The 19,989-nt window shown below is 39.5% G+C and overlaps 1 protein-coding gene and 1 long non-coding RNA gene across 4 annotated transcripts in view; both read right to left on the bottom strand.

Moving 5' to 3' along the window:
• Positions 1-5,177, bottom strand: part of LOC144048929 (uncharacterized) — a 155,657-nt gene extending 150,480 nt beyond the window's left edge. For both annotated transcript variants that reach the window (XR_013293450.1, XR_013293451.1), the window contains exons 1-2: positions 4,930-5,177; positions 3,956-4,065 (exon numbers count right to left, since the gene is read on the bottom strand). This is a non-coding gene — a long non-coding RNA (uncharacterized LOC144048929). The remainder of the gene's footprint in view (positions 1-3,955; positions 4,066-4,929) is intronic.
• Positions 5,178-5,792: 615 nt separating this feature from the next.
• Positions 5,793-19,989, bottom strand: part of hscb (HscB mitochondrial iron-sulfur cluster cochaperone) — a 46,698-nt gene continuing 32,501 nt past the window's right edge. Inside the window, exon 6 of one of the 2 annotated variants that reach the window (XM_077561422.1) lies at positions 5,793-5,929. In XM_077561422.1, coding sequence (XP_077417548.1) covers positions 5,808-5,929 — 122 coding nt within the window. In that variant the 3' untranslated portion in view covers positions 5,793-5,807. Of the gene's footprint in view, positions 5,930-17,862; positions 19,466-19,989 lie in introns of those variants that run through there. The other variant, XM_077561424.1, reaches the window with a different exon arrangement.

The raw sequence follows: 19,989 nt of genomic DNA on the forward strand, positions 1-19,989 counted from the left end.
CTAACAATGTAAACTATATCTAGCCAGTTAGCTAGCTAGCACATTAGCATGCCAAAAGTGTGCTTCTCCCATTGCGATTCAAAAAGGACAGTGTTACTGTTTGACCACCTGTTTCCTAGCTAGTGAAAATGTCGGCTAACTTTTACCTAACAACAAAAACTATATTTAGTCAGTTCGCTAGTTAGCTAGCTAGCACATTAGCATGCCAAAAGTGTGCTTCTCCCATTGCGATTCAAAAAGTACAGTGGTACTGTTTGACCACCTGTTTCCTAGCTAGTGAAAATGTCGGCTAACTTTTACCTAACAACCTAAACTATATTTAATCAGTTAGCTAGTGAAGAGGAATAAAAAATATTTGTCCTCTTTGCGTGTTCCAAAACTTGAAGACAGACTTTATGTAAGAAAAAACACCTTTGCAAAAATGATTTTAACCTAACAGAGATCTCTGGACATCGTGACAGTCTCCAATTCATCACTTAACAGGTGGAATTCAGAGCGCCGAATGTGCCTCTTCCGCGTGTAAAATGGCTTCTTATAGTTAAAACCGACCGCCTCTCTTTCATTTGTAGACAAAACATACTCTCTGGGTACTTTTCCATGAGCGATGGCGAAAACAGAGTCAGGGGTGCGTGTTCGAAACAGATTCTGTTCTCAAGGACCAAATGTGTTTTCCCACAGAGAAGGAACTTCTAGACCAAATAATATGTCCCAGCTTAAGGTCAAATTATACTGAGTTCAACACTACTTGCTTTACACGTCTATAAAACCTTTCAACATGGTTAATATAAAGAATTAAGATGTTAATAATGTATAACAATGGTTAATATATGAAAATAAAGAATTTAAATGTTAATAATATCTAACACTAGCTAGCACATTAGCATGCCAAAAGTGTGCTTCTCCCATTGCGATTCAAAAAGTACAGTGGTACTGTTTGACCACCAGTAAGGTTTCCTAGCTAGTGAAAAGAAAAAAAGGACATAAAGGAAATATTTTTTAGGATCTCTCAAATTTTGGTGTTTCCGTCATTCGTCAGCAAAATGGGCATTCTGTCATTGATGGGTTGATGATTATATTAAAGGGAAAAAACCCTCTTAGTATCTATATTCATATAGTAGTCCGTCAATTTTTCAAAGTTTCCGCCATTGACGTTCCTTCCGTCAATATTAACGGAATGCCCACCTCTGACTTTTATATTCAATACATATGTATTTAATCCTTTAAGAAGTGTTTTTTAATATTCAAGTGCATGTTTTTATTAACCTTTATATGCTATACCTTTTAAATTAATTATTATTTAATTGTATTATTTAAACAACAATTTGTGTCTTCTATATTAACACACAGTGTCCATAGTGTTACACAGTCTTAAAATATTAAATATCCGTTTTAGGGATAAAAACCTTTCTCTTGTTTGAGATGAGTTGGCCTGCTACAGTAGCCTACTATATTTTAAAGGCCGTTATGGTGGAGAGCAGAAGTATATCTTTTTTTAGGTGTTTTTTAGTATAAAAAGTTTGAGAACCACTGCTTTACAACATCCGCATGCATTAGAATGATCATATCAGACGAATGAGCATAAATGAATAATTTGCGGTTGTGAAACCACGATAGGGTAGAACAGAATTACTAAAACTCAAGTAACTTGCTTATTTTCGCATTCAGCTGCTGTGATTCTGTTGCGCAACACAAAGCCTCTCTGAAAACAAATTTCCGTGAATAATGACAGCCACTTCATGCAAATAGAAATATAACAGGGACTGCGGGTTGGGGGGGGGGGGGGTTGGGGGCTTCGGGGGCAAGCAGAGGCTCATCACACTGCATTGCACACAAATGCAATACTGTATAAGGAGTCGTCATCCCGCTGAGCAATTTCAGCTACGGCTGGAAGAAGAAATAGAGAGAGAAGAAAAAAAAAGGCCCTTGGATATACGGCGCACTTTCCGCTAATGTGCTGGTCCCAGTGTTGTTCCAACCAAATGGTCTGTAATGAACCCCATCACGGCTTCTTTTAGTTTGTTTACACTGCACAGAAGCAGCAGGATGTGTTTGAAAAGTATTACTTGGTACTGAGAGGTGAATGCTAGCTACATGACAGCAATAATATTAGCGAGAGCTGTCAGTGTACATTCGTCCACAACATACTGTTCAATCAATACTTGTCCAACAGTGTCAATCAAAACGAGAGCAGTGTTACAAACACCAAGGATGTCCTGTTTTTTTGTCATGTCTGTTAGCGGGATTACACTAGAACTATTTACACGTACTGTAACTTTGTAGATGGATTTTTGGAAAGGTATTCTTATACTCCACTTAGTTTAGTAGCAAAAAAAAATAATCTATGTACCGCTAATAAGAGGTGGCAAATTTAGGTCCAGACAGTAAAAACCCTGCCACACTTTGGCTTTAGCCCCTGATGCTAGCTAGTTCGCTTCCTAGCATGTAAACGAGCACCATGGGAGCTATCTAGGGAACTAGCTAGCTAGCACCAGGGGCTAAAGCCAAACTGTGGCAGGCTTTTTACTTTCTGGATCTGGATTTGCCACCTCTGCCGGTAATCTATATTTGTCTCAGATTATTACTACACCATTAATTTTTTGTTGTTGTACAACTTTGAAGGTACAGAGCATACGTTTGAGTTTCTAAAAAAAAAGTTTATTTCAATTAGGGATGGGGCCGATACCTATGTAGGACCAAAACTGCCAAAATTAAAAAATAAATAAGTGACTAAATAAATAAACCGAAGACACGCTTAGGACCGCCCCCTCATTTGAATAACATTTCGACCTGACAGAGCGTCTGCAGCATGAAATAAATAAATGTGAGCGCAGAGCGGTTTTTTTTTTATTGATTGATATTTATTTCTATTTATTTTTGTATTTATTTTGACATTTATTTTTATATTTATTTTTTGAATCTCATTTATTTTTATTTTTACTTTTATTTACTTATTTAGGGATAGGTATATATATACTTTTTTTTCCATTTATAATTATTTTTTGTACAGTATTTAATTTTTGAATTATATTTTTTTTCATCCATTTTTATTTTCACTTTGATTGATTTATTTAGTCATTTATTTATTTTGACAGTTTTGGCCCTCCATACATACTCGGCCTTACCCGGTACTCACAACAATCATTTGGATTGTTTCTTACGTAATATCACTTTTTGATTAAACTACTAAAATCTTATATGTTTGTTTAATTATTACAAACAATTGTAGGATTCCCATTCTTTTTCTCATAATTATTCAAATAGAGTAATGAATATTAAGTTGTTGGCTGTTTTTTTTTTCTTTTTTAACTAAAGCTATGTCCCACCAACATAAATAAAAGCACACTATAGGGACGATACTTTTAATTAGTGTTATTTATTTTTCCATCATAAACCAAACATGTTGACAGAGGCTGAATTATCATTGGAATTACGTGTTATATTTGATGTATAATTGATTGTTTGGTACAATAATGCGCACAACAAAAAAACACATTGCAAGATGTCAATTTACAAACAGAAATAGATGACCTTACTTGAGGTCAAGTGATTTTTCTTCCAAAAGTAGCCCTAATGAAACGCCACAAAGGGCACAAGAGCACAATGCACACAACATCCTGTTTGTTGTTTGCATGGAAGTCATCAAGGAAGCGGGTGAATAATAACAAGATTTTTGAAGGTGACCTGAGCGCGTGTCGGGCAGGAAAAAGTGCGGGGTGCTGAGTGTCAGATACACAGTACGATGCTCCACTGCACTCCCAGCTTGCTACTCTGCACCCGAGCATGTGGTCTTGATTTAGATGAATGGGCACCCCTTCAACGTCCGGACACACTTTTTTTTTTTTGTTTAAATATATATATATAGATTCATGCAGTCTGTTTCTGTCATACGGGTCCACTTGGTAAGAGATGCATCCATTTATAGAAAATTGAAATTAAAAGACTGGTTTCCACTCACGTTTGGTTAAATCCCACGAAGCATGCAATTAGGCTGATGCCATCTCACCCCTTGCCAATTGGATTTTGGCCTGTTTCACTGCCACTTCCCTTCTTTCTTCCCTCGATCACCTGCTGGGAGAGAGATGGTTGATGATCGAAGCGAGGCTGTTGCTGTAAGGATTCTGCATCGACCGACCAGGACGAGTCCTGAGGAAAACCACCTCCCTGGTGGTGTATGCCTGCGGGGCTTAATTTCATTAAATGGACTCTCATGCTGTTTCAACTAACATTGAACAGCATGAAATCATGTGATGAATGTTGCCCACTCAGCATCCATTGCAGCCATTTATGATCTCTTCTCAAGGTTTATATATTTATATATGTGTGTGTATATATATATATATATACACACACACATACACACAGGGTTGGGAGGGTTGAAATGTAATCTGTTACAGTTACAAGTTACCTGCTAAAAAATTTAGTTAGCAACGTAATCCAAGTACCGTAATATTAAAGTAATGTAAATGGATTACGTTTGGATTACTCCAATATTGAGTATGCTCATGAAGACAAAATAAAAATAAATATCACCACAATATATATTCTATACAATGTGCCCTTGCTATTTGCGGGTGATAGGGACCCGGGCAGCTTACAATAGCAAAAAAAACTAGTGTAATTAAAAAGCATGTAGGCTATTGATTAATTGATTGATTGAAGGCCATATGCTGTTTTCAAACTGTCACTGTAAGCAACCACACCTCACAGTTAGATAGATAGATAGATAGATAGATAGATAGATAGATAGATAGATAGATAGATAGATAGACAGATAGACAGATAGACAGATAGATAGATAGATAGATAGATAGATAGATAGATAGATAGATAGATAGATACATAGATAAAGGTTTAGCCGTGTATATGTTGTGCATGATGTTTAAATAGTGAATTGGTGGGAGGAAGATTTGCTTGGAAGGTGTAACTCACATTATGGTTGTAGGCTAGCGGGCTAGCGGGCTAGCTAGCAAGAAGCTACAGTGCATAGCATGCCGCTGGACTCTCAGCTCAAACTTTCGCCCCGAGTAAATTCCAGTAAATACCGGTCGCCATTTCCTACTCCCGTCCGTGAAGCTTTTTCAAACTGCCCGCGTGTGGAGGAAACGACTAGTCAGTTCGTTCCTTCGTTCCCACCTCCCCGACGTGTAGGAACGGTCCCACTCGCCTAGGCGCGCGTGCGCACGCACACACACTCTCTCTCTCTCTCTCTCTCTCTCTCTCTCTCTCTCTCTCTCTCTCTCTCTCTCTCTCTCTCTCTCTCTCTCTCTCTCTCTCTCTCTCTCTCTCTCTCTCTCCTCTCTCTCTCTCTCTCTCTCTCTCTCTCTCTCTCTCTCTCTCTCTCTCTCTCTCTCTCAATACATATACATATATATATATATATATATATATATATATATATATATATATATATATATATATATATCAAAGTTCTGCGTACATCACAATCCAGGCTTCCCACTTTGGTTTGCAAATTCAGCACAGATGTCCTTAACAAGCATGACTGCTCGGCCCAGATGTTGGAATCACTTGGCTGGCGTTACAGATGCTGCGAAAACACAACTGCCATGCTGTGTATTTGGACAAGTGTTCACCAGCAACGATCCAAGAAGAGCGAGGAAGATGGACACAAAACATTTTTGGACAAATACATATTTCCACATTTCACCTTTATGTAGCTATGTCTCCAAACAGTGTCAGTCACAACTGAGTATGAATAAAAACGCTTATGCAGCTCTTATATTGGATGTGATTGATTCTTATATGTGCCATGTGATTGACTGGTGACCAATCAAGGGTTCCCCCCCACCTCACCCAAAGTCAGCAGGGATAGGCTCCAGCTCACCCACCATGCTAATAAGTATTAACACTAAAGAAAAAATGGATGGATGGATGGATGGATGCTTCCAGCAGCTGTCTCCCCAGATGCCACCTAAATCACATATACACAGGATCATTAAAACAGTGCAGCTTCATCATATTAAAAGCTTTGCATGCAAGGTGGATCACAGCAATCACCGCGAGCATTTAATTGCAGCCAATGATCAATCAAATTATTCATTCGTCCGCGCGCTGTTGCACAGACATATTAAAACCAATCAGGTTGGAGATTTAATGTCACTCACTGACAGCAACATTATGTTCGTTATGCTATTAAAAACGCACCGCACACAGCCCAGAAATGAAAAAAGGACAACATTAAAGTATCTCCGGGTGGCATGAACTTCACCATTTAATTTGCATTACAGTTAACATGCTTCCATTTAAAACACTATTGAACACCAATAATGCTGTTGATTTTATTACTTTTATAATATAAAAAAGTAAAACAGAATTAAAAAAAATATTTAAGTATCATACCAGCAGTAAACATCAGTCGGAAAAGGGTGGAGTGCCCTCTCCGGGTCGGGGAGGAGGTCCTGCCCCAAGTGGAGGAGTTCAAGTATCTTGGGGTCTTGTTCACGAGTGAGGGTAGGTTAGAGCGGGAGATCGACAGGCGGATCGGTGCAGCGTCTGCAGTGATGCGGACGCTGTATCGGTCCGTTGTGGTGAAGAAGGAGCTGAGCCGAAAGGCAAAGCTCTCGATTTACCGGTCGATCTACGTTCCTACCCTCACCTATGGTCACGAGCTGTGGGTCGTGACCGAAAGAACAAGATCCCGGATACAAGCGGCCGAAATGAGTTTCCTCCGCAGGGTAGCCGGGCTCTCCCTTAGAGATAGGGTGAGAAGCTCGGTCATCCGAGAGGGACTCAGCGTCGAGTCGCTGATCCTCCACGTTGAGAGGAACCAGTTGAGGTGGCTCGGGCATCTGGTTCGGATGCCTCCTGGACGCCTCCCTGGGGAGGTGTTCCGGGCATGTCCTACCGGCAGGAGGCCCCGGGGACGACCCAGGACACGCTGGAGAGACTATGTCTCTCGGCTGTCCTGGGAACGCCTTGGGGTCCCGTCGGATGAGCTGGCTGAAGTGGCTGGGGAGAGGGAAGTCTGGGCTTCCCTGCTAAAGCTGCTGCCCCCGCGACCCGACCCCGGATAAGCGGAAGAAGACGGACGGACGGACGGACCAGCAGTAAACATACATGGTGGTAGTTTTACGTGCTGGGGCTGCTTTGCTTCTTCAGGGCCTGGACGACTTGTTGTAATTTTGTCTGTATTTAATGTTGACATTCTTATTGACAATCTTAAACATTGATGGGGGAGGGGGAAATTAGAGTACGATAGACATTTTGAATGTATAGACAACAACCATTCACACTCGACAACTCATGACAGTTTAGATTTTCAATTAACACATGTTTTTGAAAAGTGGGAGATTTCAACCCTGGACCTCTCCAGAGTCTCCACTATAAGCCAGACATGTTGACCCCAGCTCCACTGTACTGTACTGTACTGCCATTTTGCTATTTTTGCCCAACCCGAATAAATGTCAAAATGCAGAACTGGAGCAGTTCTATAAGGGAAAAAAAAAAACAAATGAACAAAACAAAGAAATGACATTAGACGTTTTGTCCACAAATGCTGACTCATTTTTATGCTTAAAAAAAACCCCCAGGACATTTCAGATTTCAAAAACACACTTGATTGCGTTTGCCTGCTTTTCTTATTTTCAAGTGCTTCCATTACCGGCGCGACGCTGTCCCGAATGACCCTGAGCCGAATCAGCGCGGTGCGATGATGAGCACACACTGATCCAGCTGCACATTGGAGATATTGACTCAAAATGGCCGGAAGTGCTCATTTAAGAAAATATCTTAAATCTCCTCACAAATGTTGGTTCCCTGCAGTGCTGCTGCTGAGGTCCATCGAGGCGTGCGTGTTGGCGATGCGTGGACCCCCACAGACCGCACACACGACCGAATTTCCAGTCAGCAAAATATCTCGCCACAGTGTTAATGCAGACTGTCGACGGCAATGCTACGCTGTGAACCTCCACTGATGAGCATCAGTGAAAATGATCATATAAAGTGTTTTGGAAATAAAAACTAATTTGAATGATTTGATTAATTGTACTACTTCGTAGATGCCATATTGTATATCTCAAATTCCTTGAAACAAAAGGCAAGTTATTACTTATACCATGAGGTCATAATTCTAAAAGAATGAAGGTTGAAATATTTAGGGAATTTGTCGTACTATTTGTTGGGGGAAATTCTTCATAGAATAAAGTCACCAAAATATGCATTTAATCGACATCCCCCCAAAGGTATAATTTCCCAAAGATGCCACTAAATGGTAGTAAAGCCCTACATGAAGCTCCTCAACTTATTTAAACAGTTAATTAATATACTGCCAAATTTAACATAAAACAATTAGAATAACAAGTTGTGTATTTTTTTTTTTTTAGCAACCACATAACTGCTAGCTTTATGCTAACACACAATGGATAGATGGGCAAATGCATTGCATCTATGTGCTAATTAATGTTTTAACCAATGCAGCAATGTATTTTCTTTATCACATATCCTGTATCCTTATACAGCCGTTGTGAAGCTCTTCTTTGCTTATGTATGTATGTCTGTATTACATTGCCCCCTGGTGGCCAAGTTAAGCGCAAGCAGAAGGCGCCACAATGAATTAATTATGATGCACGCAGTTTGTTGACACTATTTAATTATGCCATTGCTAAATGTTTTTAATAAGTACACTATTATAGAGCAGTAGTTTGTTTAGTTAAAATCATTTTTAAAAAGGTGATTTTTTTTTGTGGGGAACGGATTAATGGTATTTCCATCCATTTAATAGGGGAAGAGCTGCTATATTAGGCGAAAACATCATAATTATATCTGAATAAAGCTTAAAAAATAAAACAAGAATAAAGTTGCAATTTTTGAGAACATTATAAAGGAGAAGATAAGAAAATATTTCTTAATTTTAGGAAATAGTTGCTGTGGTTCACTAGCCTGATTTCAGTACAGCCACTCAGTGACGGTGCGAATGGTTGTCTATCTCTTTACATGCACCAAGATTGACTGGCGACCAGTCCAGGGTGTCAGCTGGGATAGGCTCCAGTTCAGAATGACCTCAAAAAAGTACAAGAGCTAAAGAAAATGGATGGATTCACAATTTTAAGCGAACAGAGTTGAAATATTACAAATAAAATTTGTGTCAAGTCGTAATGTGGTGAACAACGAAAAATAGAATCACTTTTGTGGAGATGATAAAAAAAAAAGTGAAAATCTTTCCTCCTGGCGACGCGAGTCTTAAAAATGACTTATTTAAACGCTCAATACTCTCACTTTGTACTTGCATTTCTGAGGATTCACTACTTTCAGGTTTTTACTCCGAGCACCAATTCCAAGGAGATAACATCCCAGCCACTACTTGAGATTTCCCAGTGATTCTTAAAGCGCAAAGTAAACGCTCCTGCCCAGAGAACCTCGCCGGCAGCTTATGCCGTCGCATCTTGAGTCTAATCTTCATGGTTGCAGTGCCTCCTCGGAGACGATGACTCAGCCGGGCAACCTTTTGCTCAACTCTCAGCTTTAAGTTGTCTCCTGCTTTTCTTGAGCCTGCTGTCATTCCAGGAGCTCCAAACGTTAGTCAGAGCTGCCTGTGCGAGAATCTTTTGGGAACGTGTCAGGATTCACAGTGGGGTGCCAGCGTTGTCCTTATTTATTTATTGACTTTATTTTTGATAACGGGCTGCACGGCGATGAAGGGGTTTGCATGTCTGTCTCAAAAGTTCTGAGGTTGGAATCTTGGCTCAGGACGTCCGGTTTGGAGTTGGCATGATATTCCGGCTTCCTCTCACATTCCAAAAACATGCATGTTTTGTTTGGTTGATTGAAGAATATATTATTCATAAGTGTGAATTTGAGTTTGAATGTTTGTTTGTTTGTATCCATTTCAGATTGAAATGAATGGAAACGTCATTAACTCATTCACTGCCATTGACGGCAAAAGTTTATTTGAACTATTTCTATTAGTTTAGCATTTTTTTTCCACTTTCTTTCCACAAGAATATGAAAACCTAAACATTTTTTTATTGTACATTCAGAACAGATGTAAAATTTGTGATTAATCGTTAGTTAACTAGTGAAGTCATGTGATTGATTACAATTAAAAAATGTTAATCGCCCCTAATTTAAAAAATAAATATTAAATATAAGGGGCGTCAGACGAGTAAAATTTGTATTTGTAATTAATCTTATGACTTCAATAGTTGACTCACGATTAATCACAATTTTTTTCCTAGGTTTTCATAACAAATGAAATGAAATGAAAAAAATGTTAAACTAAGAGTAACAGTTCACATGAATTTTTGACGTCTATAGTCGTCAATGGCAGTGAATGAGTTAATTTGTTCTATTCTCCCCTAACAAACAAACAAGAAATGTTTTTGGGGGGGAAAAAGAAACACTAATATTGTATTTTATACAAACATAGAGTAGCTAAACTAAGTGCAATTTCTGAGAAATTGTGTGGGAATGATGAAAGCTAAATGCTAATAGCTGAATGCTAAGCTGAATGCTTATGAAGTCAATTGAAATATAAATTATGTGAAAATTATTCATTCATCATTAATTGTAGTTAAAAGATAAATGAAAAAAAGAAAAGTAGGTGGGATTCAAACCATTGAATAATACAAAATTGTGGTCCAGGTGGGGATTGAACCCTGGTTCTCCATGGCGGTAGACATGCCGCAGCTCAATTCGATGTGTTTTGCCTGCCTTGGCCACCAGGAGGCAGTACAGTATAATACCGTCAAACAGAAGAAGAATCTTCTGGTGCTGTAGTGATTCAGTTATGTACTGTAATATTTGTCATTTTCCATAGCGGATAATGATTAATATTTTTATATATCTATTGTTATATAATCTGTGTGTACATGTTCAAATATCTGTTGTTTGTAAAACTGTGACTATCAATGCTAACATTAGCATGTCAATGGCGTTTTCATAATAGTTTAGCATTAAGCTACACAGACTTTCATAAGGCAGAGGTGTAGCTCAACTACATGCCATTTAAAATACACGTGGAACAAATTCTCATTGTTTTATGTTTAATTCAACGGTCGACTTCAACATCTTGAAGCCTCTTTGTTGATGATTTCTTGACTAATTTCCAAACTGCTTATTGTTAAGTGAGTTGAAGTGAGATCACTGCCACTATTCAGCGCCAAGTCGGGTCGCAAGGCACCACAGCGTGATTAGCTAAGATGCTCGGTCCAATGCTGAGCACGTTTTGTGCACTCAGCCACAGTGGATTCCATCACAGTTGGAAGACATGACTGTCTCACATGCTTGTATATAAATGTGTATCCAGCTAAATCTCTTCTTGGCATTTCGTCCTCATTTTTTTTGTGTCCAGTGGGTTCTCCCTGGCTCGCCTGCCTCGTACCTGCCGCTTATCTTCAGCCTCCACATAGCGACAGCGCAAGGAACAACATCACTCTGGCTGGAGGCCAATCTTTTTCCTCCTTCACAGCTTTGTCACACTTGGGTGTTTACACGCCAGGAGACCGATTTTAGATGATTAGCCAACTCTTTTTTTCCTTTTTTTTTTTTTTTTAAATTCAGAAGGCAACATCACCAGTTTTGTTCGCATTTCGGTTAGTGTGAGAATTTTTGACACCGTGGACTGTGATGTGAAAAGCATGGTTTTAATGTCCATCCATCTGCTATTCTTGAGCTGAAGTTTGTCTGTGATTAGGGGAAGTGGGCTTCGGATCTATCAGACTGTTTTTCTTTGTTTTCATTATATTTTTAACACAGAGTACACAGTGTTTCATTGTGAGGATGATTTATGATGGGTTGAAAGTTAAGTACAGTACAACGGTTCCCATTATGTACTTCCAATTACAAAGTACTGATTTTTCTGGGGTTTGAAAGTATGTGAACAAAGTAAAAAAAAAAAAAAAAGTCAAACTCTTACACTATCTGACAAAAGTTTTAGTAAAAATGTCATCATCTTCATGGGGCAACAATGTAAAGTAGTTGGTATGTGCTCACAAAGCAACAAAGGTGAGTACACCCCTAAGTGAATCGTTCCCTCCCCCGATGTAGTGTAACTAGCGTCGTAAGGTCTCAACTGGGAATGGGGAGGAAGTGTGTTAAATTTCGGACTATCCTACCCCAAAAAATGTGAGGGGATGTACTTTTTTTTTTTTTTTTACTTTTGTGAGACACTGCATGTTAAACAGATTCATCACTAATGGGGACTGACTGGAACGAGTTCAGATCAGGCAAGTGATTTATACATACAGTGTTAGGATTTTACATTTGTTAGCCTGTTAAAAAGTCAACATCAGCATCCGTACACGCTCATCATGTTTGACATTTGATTTGGTATGCTTTGGATCATGAGCTGCTCTTTTCTTTCGCCAGTTTTCTCTTCACATTCGTCTTCTACAAGTTGAAGTTGCTCCTTGTCCGCGAAGAAGATGATTTTTGACAAAGCTTAATCAGGCTCCCCGGCACAATCATGTTGCCTGCGGTTTGCACCTAAACGTTCTGTACTGTATTTACATTCACAAAGGCTTCTCTTGATTGTCGGTTTTGACAATGACACACCAAACTTACCCAGATTATTCTTGACTTCTCTTGATGAGGTTTTGTCTCCATTGAGGATAAAAAGGAAGCTTTGTTCATCCGTCTTTGTTCCATCAACTCATTCGCTGCCGTTGACGGCTATAGAGGTCAAAAATTCATTTTAACTATTTCTATTGGTTTAACATTTTCCCACTTTTGTTAGCAAGAGTATGAAAACCTAGATTTTTTTTTTATTATTGTACATTTAGAACAGATATCAAATTTGTGATGTCATGCTATTAATTATGATAAAAAAAAATAATTGTCTGACGCCCTTAATTTGCAATAATCTTTTCTTTAAAAAAAAACGATTAAAAAAAAAAAAATATTAAATTACTTTTTTTTAAAGAAAAAAAAATAAAAGATTATTAAAAATTTGGATTTTTTTCCAGAAAAAAATAAATAAAAAATTAGGATTTTTTTCATAATTAATCCCATGACTTCATTAGTTAACTCACAATTAATCACAAATTTAACATCTTTTCTAAATGTAATTTTTTCGCTCTAGGTTTTCATACTCTTGTTGACGTCTATAGCCGTCAACGGCAGTGAATGAGTTACAAAAGATTTGGAAGTGAATATTATGCTAATGATATGCTCATGCTAATATTATGCATTTTGTTTACTAAATACAAAAGTAAATGAAACAATGACACACAAAACAAGCCAGTCATGGATGGCAAAGGATTTTAATCCAAATAAAATGTTTTCAGCAATGGTTACAGTTTTTAATCATGCCACTTTTAAGCAACTGAAAATGTAGTTACTTGTAGATTCTTCAATGCAAAATGTCATGTTGTTTTGAAATCCCTCAAAAATAATACTTAAAGTCTACACATTGTACCATTGTGGTGGTGTTAATAAAGCACGCTTTTAAAAACCATTATGCCTTCCAAAAACCCAAACCATGACCGCTGGACTTAACGGTTCCAATCAAGGCCAACACAGCAGGACTGAAATTCAAATATTATAAATGTTCCTTAAGAACCCAACATTCCCACAAGAGCTCCTTCTGGGTTTTGAATTTTAGCGCTTAAGAAGTCTTTCTTAACTCCCGCTTGACTGAAAGATTTAAGAATTGTATTATATATGAATTTCTCCTCAAAACTCCTCGGCTACTCCAAATTCAAACCGACACGGTTATTATTTAAGATTTTCTTCTCAGTCGGTCAATTAGAGTCTTGTGTAAGCGTCTCACATGAAAAAATGAGAATAAATCCCCCCCAAAAAAAAGACTAAAAGCGAGCACAAAGCCTCTTAGTGCTGAACGATGGCGGCTGAGGTGGAAAAACGTTCAGCGTAGGGAGGAGGATAATTACTTGACTGTGCTTACTTACTTACAGTACTTGCTATGATGATTTGTTAAATGTCTCCAGGAAGCAGAGGTGAAATTTGAAAGCGCTGCAAAAACAGGAAGTTACTGCTATCTGCTAGAGTGTTGCTTTGCGTTACTATTCCAGTAATTAGGTCGCGCCGAGACTTTTATTAGTGCTTCCCTTTGACCATAACGTAAGAAAGATGCAAGCCAGTACAGTATAATGATAGCGGGGGTCATTGACAGCACATACTGAATTTGCATCAACAGCAGTTGTTGTTTTTTTTTTTTCTTCAATTAACTCTTTTACTGCCAAAGACGTTAAATGACGTTCTGCAAAAACCTACGGAGGAGCGCCAAAGACGTTAAAAGACGTCCTCCCATTTTTTTTTTTTTTTTTTTTGAAACGGGTGCTGGGAAGGTTTGCGGAGCTCTCCTGAAAGTTTTAAGCAGGTCTCGTGAGCCTAATGACTATTTTTGGCCCCTAGAGGGCAGCGATGACTCTCTTTTGACAAGATCGGGTGGGCGTCAGTAGAGGCGGAGCTAGAGCGTTGAGCAGGAGATCAGAATGGAAAACAAAGGAAAAATGGCGGCCGGTCGCGAGGAGCTCACGCCAGAGACGTTTTTTTCAAAGACCAAAAGCATCGCTGAAAAAGCACATTGTTGACGACGATGATCATCATCGATGATGAAGATGAGGGTGGTGACTCCGTGGTTGAGAAGCATTGACGCGGCAGTAGAAGACGTTAGATGGAGCTAGATGGAGGAGGGAACGGGCAATGGCGAGCGTTTGCAAGCAGCTCTACACTTACAAGACGAAAGGCATCGACCAACGCTAAAAGAGTACATTGATGACGATGATGATGAAGGTGAATCCGAGCTTGACGGCGAAATTGGAACCGCTGACGCGGCGGCTATGACGGTGTCGTAACGCGGAGCGCAACCGAGCACGCACAGGCGGACGTTCGATCGGACGACGGAGAGTGCCCCGAGTCCAATGCATATTCATCGGAAGAAGTGTGTACAGTCTGCTACTTGCTTTTTATTCCCCGGAAAAAAAGGCCGTCAAGAAAGTGTAACGTTTGCACGCAAAACGGACCAATGTGTGAAGTGAAAGTAAACTGTTGTGCGAGTCCTGGCGTCTCCTTGCACGCAGGAGAGCGTTACAAAAGGAAAAACTGTATTTGAAACATCCACATAATTGTAAGTAGTACCACAGTTGCACACATTTGTAAATAGTTTGCGAAATTGTTTTGTCAAATTGTTACACTGTTGAATGGAAATAAACGTATTTTGCAATCAAAAAACACTTTTTCATTGTTGGTGAAAGCGTTTTACAGAAGTAAAGCACTATTTAGGTGTTTGTGGCATCATTCATGGACAAAAAGAAGTGTACAATTCACTAGAGTGCATGAAATAACATCGTTTCACAAAAAGCTCTTTTTCTCCGTTTTTTGTTTCAAAAGAGAGAATTTCGGTGAAAGTAACCATTTTCTATTGTTGATTACTGAAGAACGGAATAAGGTAGAAACAAACTTTTTTCTGATGAAAGCTGAGAGTCCAATCTTTCATTTGGTAGGATGTGTGTTTCCATAGTCCAAACACAACATTTTCTGTGGACCTTGAAAGATCACTCAAAATGCTTAAATCGGCTGGCACTGGCGACAACCCGTTTTTGAAAACGTCTGGCAGTCAAAGAGTTAATTAGCAGCCCTTTTATGTTTACTTTTTTTTTTTTTTCTTTCATTGGATGGTCATAATACATTTCGCGTAGAATTCCAAACTTAAAATGCTGGATTGTGATAACACAGAAAACATGACTGTGTTTGACAGTCTAATCCAGGGGGTGGGCACACTCGGTCCCCGAGGGCCGGAGTCCTGCAGGTTTTGGATGTTGCCCTTCTCCAACGCAGCTGATATATGATCAGCTCATCAGCAAGCTCTGCATAAGCCAGGTAACGATCCTGCTGATTGAAATCAGCTGCGTTGCAGCAGGGAAACCTCCAAAACCTGCAGGACTCCGGCCCTCGATGACCGAGTTTGCCCACCACTGGTCTAATCAATCAAGCTGATCAATATAGGTTTACTATGGGAACGCCATGACTAAAATACTTCACTACATCAATATGTTCAGATGAATAATTCTTTCGGCGGGAAGATACGGGATAAGATATGGACATATATATTCCATGGAAGAGGAGGAAACAAATGTAAGATTTAAGATTCATGTCAGTCGGAGGTGAAATAAAACCATCTGCGCACTGCTAAGATATAACGTGCAAAGCCACCCGCACACAGCCAATGCATACATTTATGTTTTTGCATCGGGACATAATTACGACACCTACGCAATGACATTATTGCAACCCGGCCTTCTAGTCAACCCAAACATTGTGAGTCGCTGCGCAATAAATGATAAACAAAAACCGGGAGAAAGACGGGGAAGACGACGTTGAAAAGCTTAACCATATTTGGACTGGAAATGATGAATAATTGAAACTGCGAGGCGTGCGCGCGCACACACGCACACGCACACACTGGGGAAATACTCCACTGTGTCTCCAGTGCCATCTAGGGATGGTCTCCCAAAAAAAGGAACAAAATGCTAATCATGAAATCATGGTTTTCTTTTGTTTTACTTTTTAATACTGTATATGTAGCCATATATGCTGTATATTTATAAATATATCTATATTAACTCTTTGACTGCCAGACGTTTTCAAAAACGGGTTGTCGCCAGTGCCAGCCGATTTAAGCATTTTGAGTGATCTTTCAAGGTCCACAGAAAATGTTGTGTTTGGACTATGGAAACACACATCCTACCAAATGAAAGATTGGACTCTCAGCTTTCATCAGAAAAAAGTTTGTTTCTACCTTATTCCGTTCTTCAGTAATCAACAATAGAAAATGGTTACTTTCACCGAAATTCTCTGTTTTGAAACCAAAAAACGGAGAAAAAGAGCTTTTTGTGAAACGATGTTATTTCATGCACTCTAGTGAATTTTACACTTCTTTTTGTCCATGAATGATGCCACAAACACCTAAATGGTGCTTTACTTCTGTAAAACGCTTTCACCAACAATGAAAAAGTGTTTTTTGATTGCAAAATATGTTTATTTCCATTCAACAGTGTAACAATTTGACAAAACAATTTCGCAAACTATTTACAAATGTGTGCAACTGTGGTACTACTTACAATTATGTGGATGTTTCAAATACAGTTTTTCTTTTTGTAACGCTCTCCTGCGTACAAGGAGACGCCAGGACTCGCACAACAGTTTACTTTCACTTTCACATTGGTCCGTTTTGCGTGCAAACGTTACACTTTCTTGACGGCCTTTTTTTCCGGGGAATAAAAAGCAAGTAGCAGACTGTACACACTCCTCCGATGAATATGCATTGGACTCGGGGCACTCTCCGTCGTCCGATCGAACGTCCGCCTGTGCGTGCTCGGTTGCGCTCCGCGTTACGACACCGTCATAGCCGCCGCGTCAGCGGTTCCAATTTCGCCGTCAAGCTCGGATTCACCTTCATCATCATCGATGATGATCATCGTCGTCATCAATGTACTCTTTTAGCGTTGGTCGATGCCTTTCGTCTTGTAAGTGTAGAGCTGCTTGCAAACGCTCGCCATTGCCCGTTCCCTCCTCCATCTAGCTCCATCTAACGTCTTCTACTGCCGCGTCAATGCTTTCCAACCACGGAGTCACCATCATCTTCATCATCGATGATGATTATCGTCATCAACAATGTGCTTTTTTAGCGATGCTTTTGGTCTTTGAAAAAAACGGCTCTGGCGTGAGCTCCTCGCGACCGGCCGCCATTTTTCCTTTGTTTTCCATTCTGATCTCCTGCTCGACGCTCTAGCTCCGCCTCTACTGACGCCCACCCTATCTTGTCAAAAGAGAGTCATCGCTGCCCTCTAGGGGCCAAAAATAGTCATTAGGCTCACGAGACCTGCTTAAAACTTTCAGGAGAGCTCCGCAAGCCTTCCCAGCACCCGTTTCAAAAAAAAAAAAAAAATCATTGGATGACGTCTTTTGACGTCATTGGCAGTGAAGCGTAGGTTTTTACTTGACGTCTTTAAACGTCAGTGGCAGTGAAAGAGTTAACGTCTTTGGCGCTCTTCGTAGGTTTTTGCAGAACGTCATTTAACGTCTTTGGCAGTAAAAGAGTTAATTATACTGTGCACTCAACATGTTCGTTATCTCTCTTTGCATTTGTGATGTTAAACAGATTTTCTTTCCCCCCTCTGCAATTTCAAGGACAACAATCAGCTCTGCTCTCGTCCCTGCGCTGCATTTACTGTCTCGCTTTAATTGTTTGGGAGGAGAAAACATTTACCATAACACTGATGTTATTATACCCAATTTGCTCTTATACTTTAATGTAAGTTGTTTGCTGTTGAAAGCTCACTTGATGATTAAATGAACAAGAAGAACGCATTAAAAGTGTGACTTTCAATTCGATTCTTTGAGCATGTGAAGTCTTTAAAATCATTTTGAATTTATTGGCATCTTCCCCAGCCAGCCTTATTTGCGTCAGCCCATTTTGTACTGTACATGGGTAGCTTACATTGTATTCTTTTGCCTGAACGAATCAATGGGATTTTTTGTTCCATCACAATGAGACAAACCTTGAAAGTCTGAAAACTTAAAAAGGTAATATGATAGGCAAAGATTTTATCTTCGACAAGTCTCTGGCTTTGATGTAGGACAAGAGAATAAAATAATGTGAGAGAAATACTGGGTTCTCTTCCAGCATTGAACTAGTTGAACACAAGTATAATTTAAATAATTTAATTGTTTATGATTTTTCCTACATAAGTTTTAGAAATCTTTTTGAACTGCCCTGAAATTAGTCTTTATTTCATGATTTTCTTTATTGTCATTGCCTAAAATTGTCTGTTGTGGCACAAAAATTTAATTAGAAGTTTTGTTTTATTTATTAATTGAATACAATTTTTTTTTTACCTATATAAAGATTACAATGTACTGGTACGAAATGGTGGCGCAGTGGCGGCCGGCTTAGTCTCACTTAAGCCCTTTTCACACTGCACTTATTGTGTAGAGAGGTGGGCGGGCACCACAGAACGGAGCATTGCAATGGTCGCACATCTAACTGTGACGGTTGAGTGCCTCGTATTCTAAAATTCGAGAGCACCCGTCGCCGTGACATCAAAACAAATTCCTCCAATAGGAAAATGGCTGGTGGATTTGATTTACAGGGTGTCCATAAAGTCTCTTTACCATTTAAAAAATGTATTAAAAATGCAATTGATTAGATATTTTATTCAGATTTATTCTATTGTATTCAGTGTTTATTAAAGTTTTTTTTTTTTATCACACTGCATTTGTGTGTTTCAGGGATCCTTGTTTGTCAAAGAGGTGATGTTGAATGAACCCCTACAAAATGGCGACCCCTCAAGAGAAGGCGCAACGTGTCTCATGGTTTATTGAAACAAAATCGGATAGGCAGACTCAGCGAAACTACAGAACTAAGTATGGAAGAAATCCACCATCACGTCCGTCAATTCGTGCATGGCGCAAGAAATTTATGGAGACCGGGGACAGTGTTGGATAAAGGAAGGAGTGGGCGACCTTTGACCTTTGACAAACAGGATCCCTGAAACACACAAATGCAGTGTGATAAAAAAAACTTTAATAAACGCTGAATACAATAGAACAAATCTAAATAAAATATCGAATCAATTGCATTTTTAATACATTTTTGAAATGGTAAAGAGGGCGGCACGGTGGCTGACTGGTTAGCACGTCCGCCTCCCAGTGCTGAGGACGTGAGATCGAGTCCGGGCTTCGGACCTTCCTGGGTGAAGTTTGCATGTTCTCCCCGTGCTTGCGTGGGTTTTCACCGGGCACTCCGGTTTCGTCCCACATTCCAAAAACATGCATGGCAGGTTAATTGAACACTCCAAATTGTCCATAGGTGTGATTGTGAGTGTGGTTGTTCGTCTCTCTGTGTGCCCTGCGATTGGCTGGCACCCAGTTCAGGGTGTACCTCGCCTACTGCCCGAAGCCAGCTGGGATAGGCTCCAGCAACCCCCGCGACCCTTGTGAGGACAAGCGGTAAAAGAAAATGGATGGATGGATGGAATGGTAAAGAGACTTTATGGACACCCTGTAGTATTA

Source organism: Vanacampus margaritifer, chromosome 3 (genome assembly GCF_051991255.1).
Source record: "Vanacampus margaritifer isolate UIUO_Vmar chromosome 3, RoL_Vmar_1.0, whole genome shotgun sequence".
NCBI lineage: Eukaryota > Metazoa > Chordata > Actinopteri > Syngnathiformes > Syngnathidae > Vanacampus > Vanacampus margaritifer.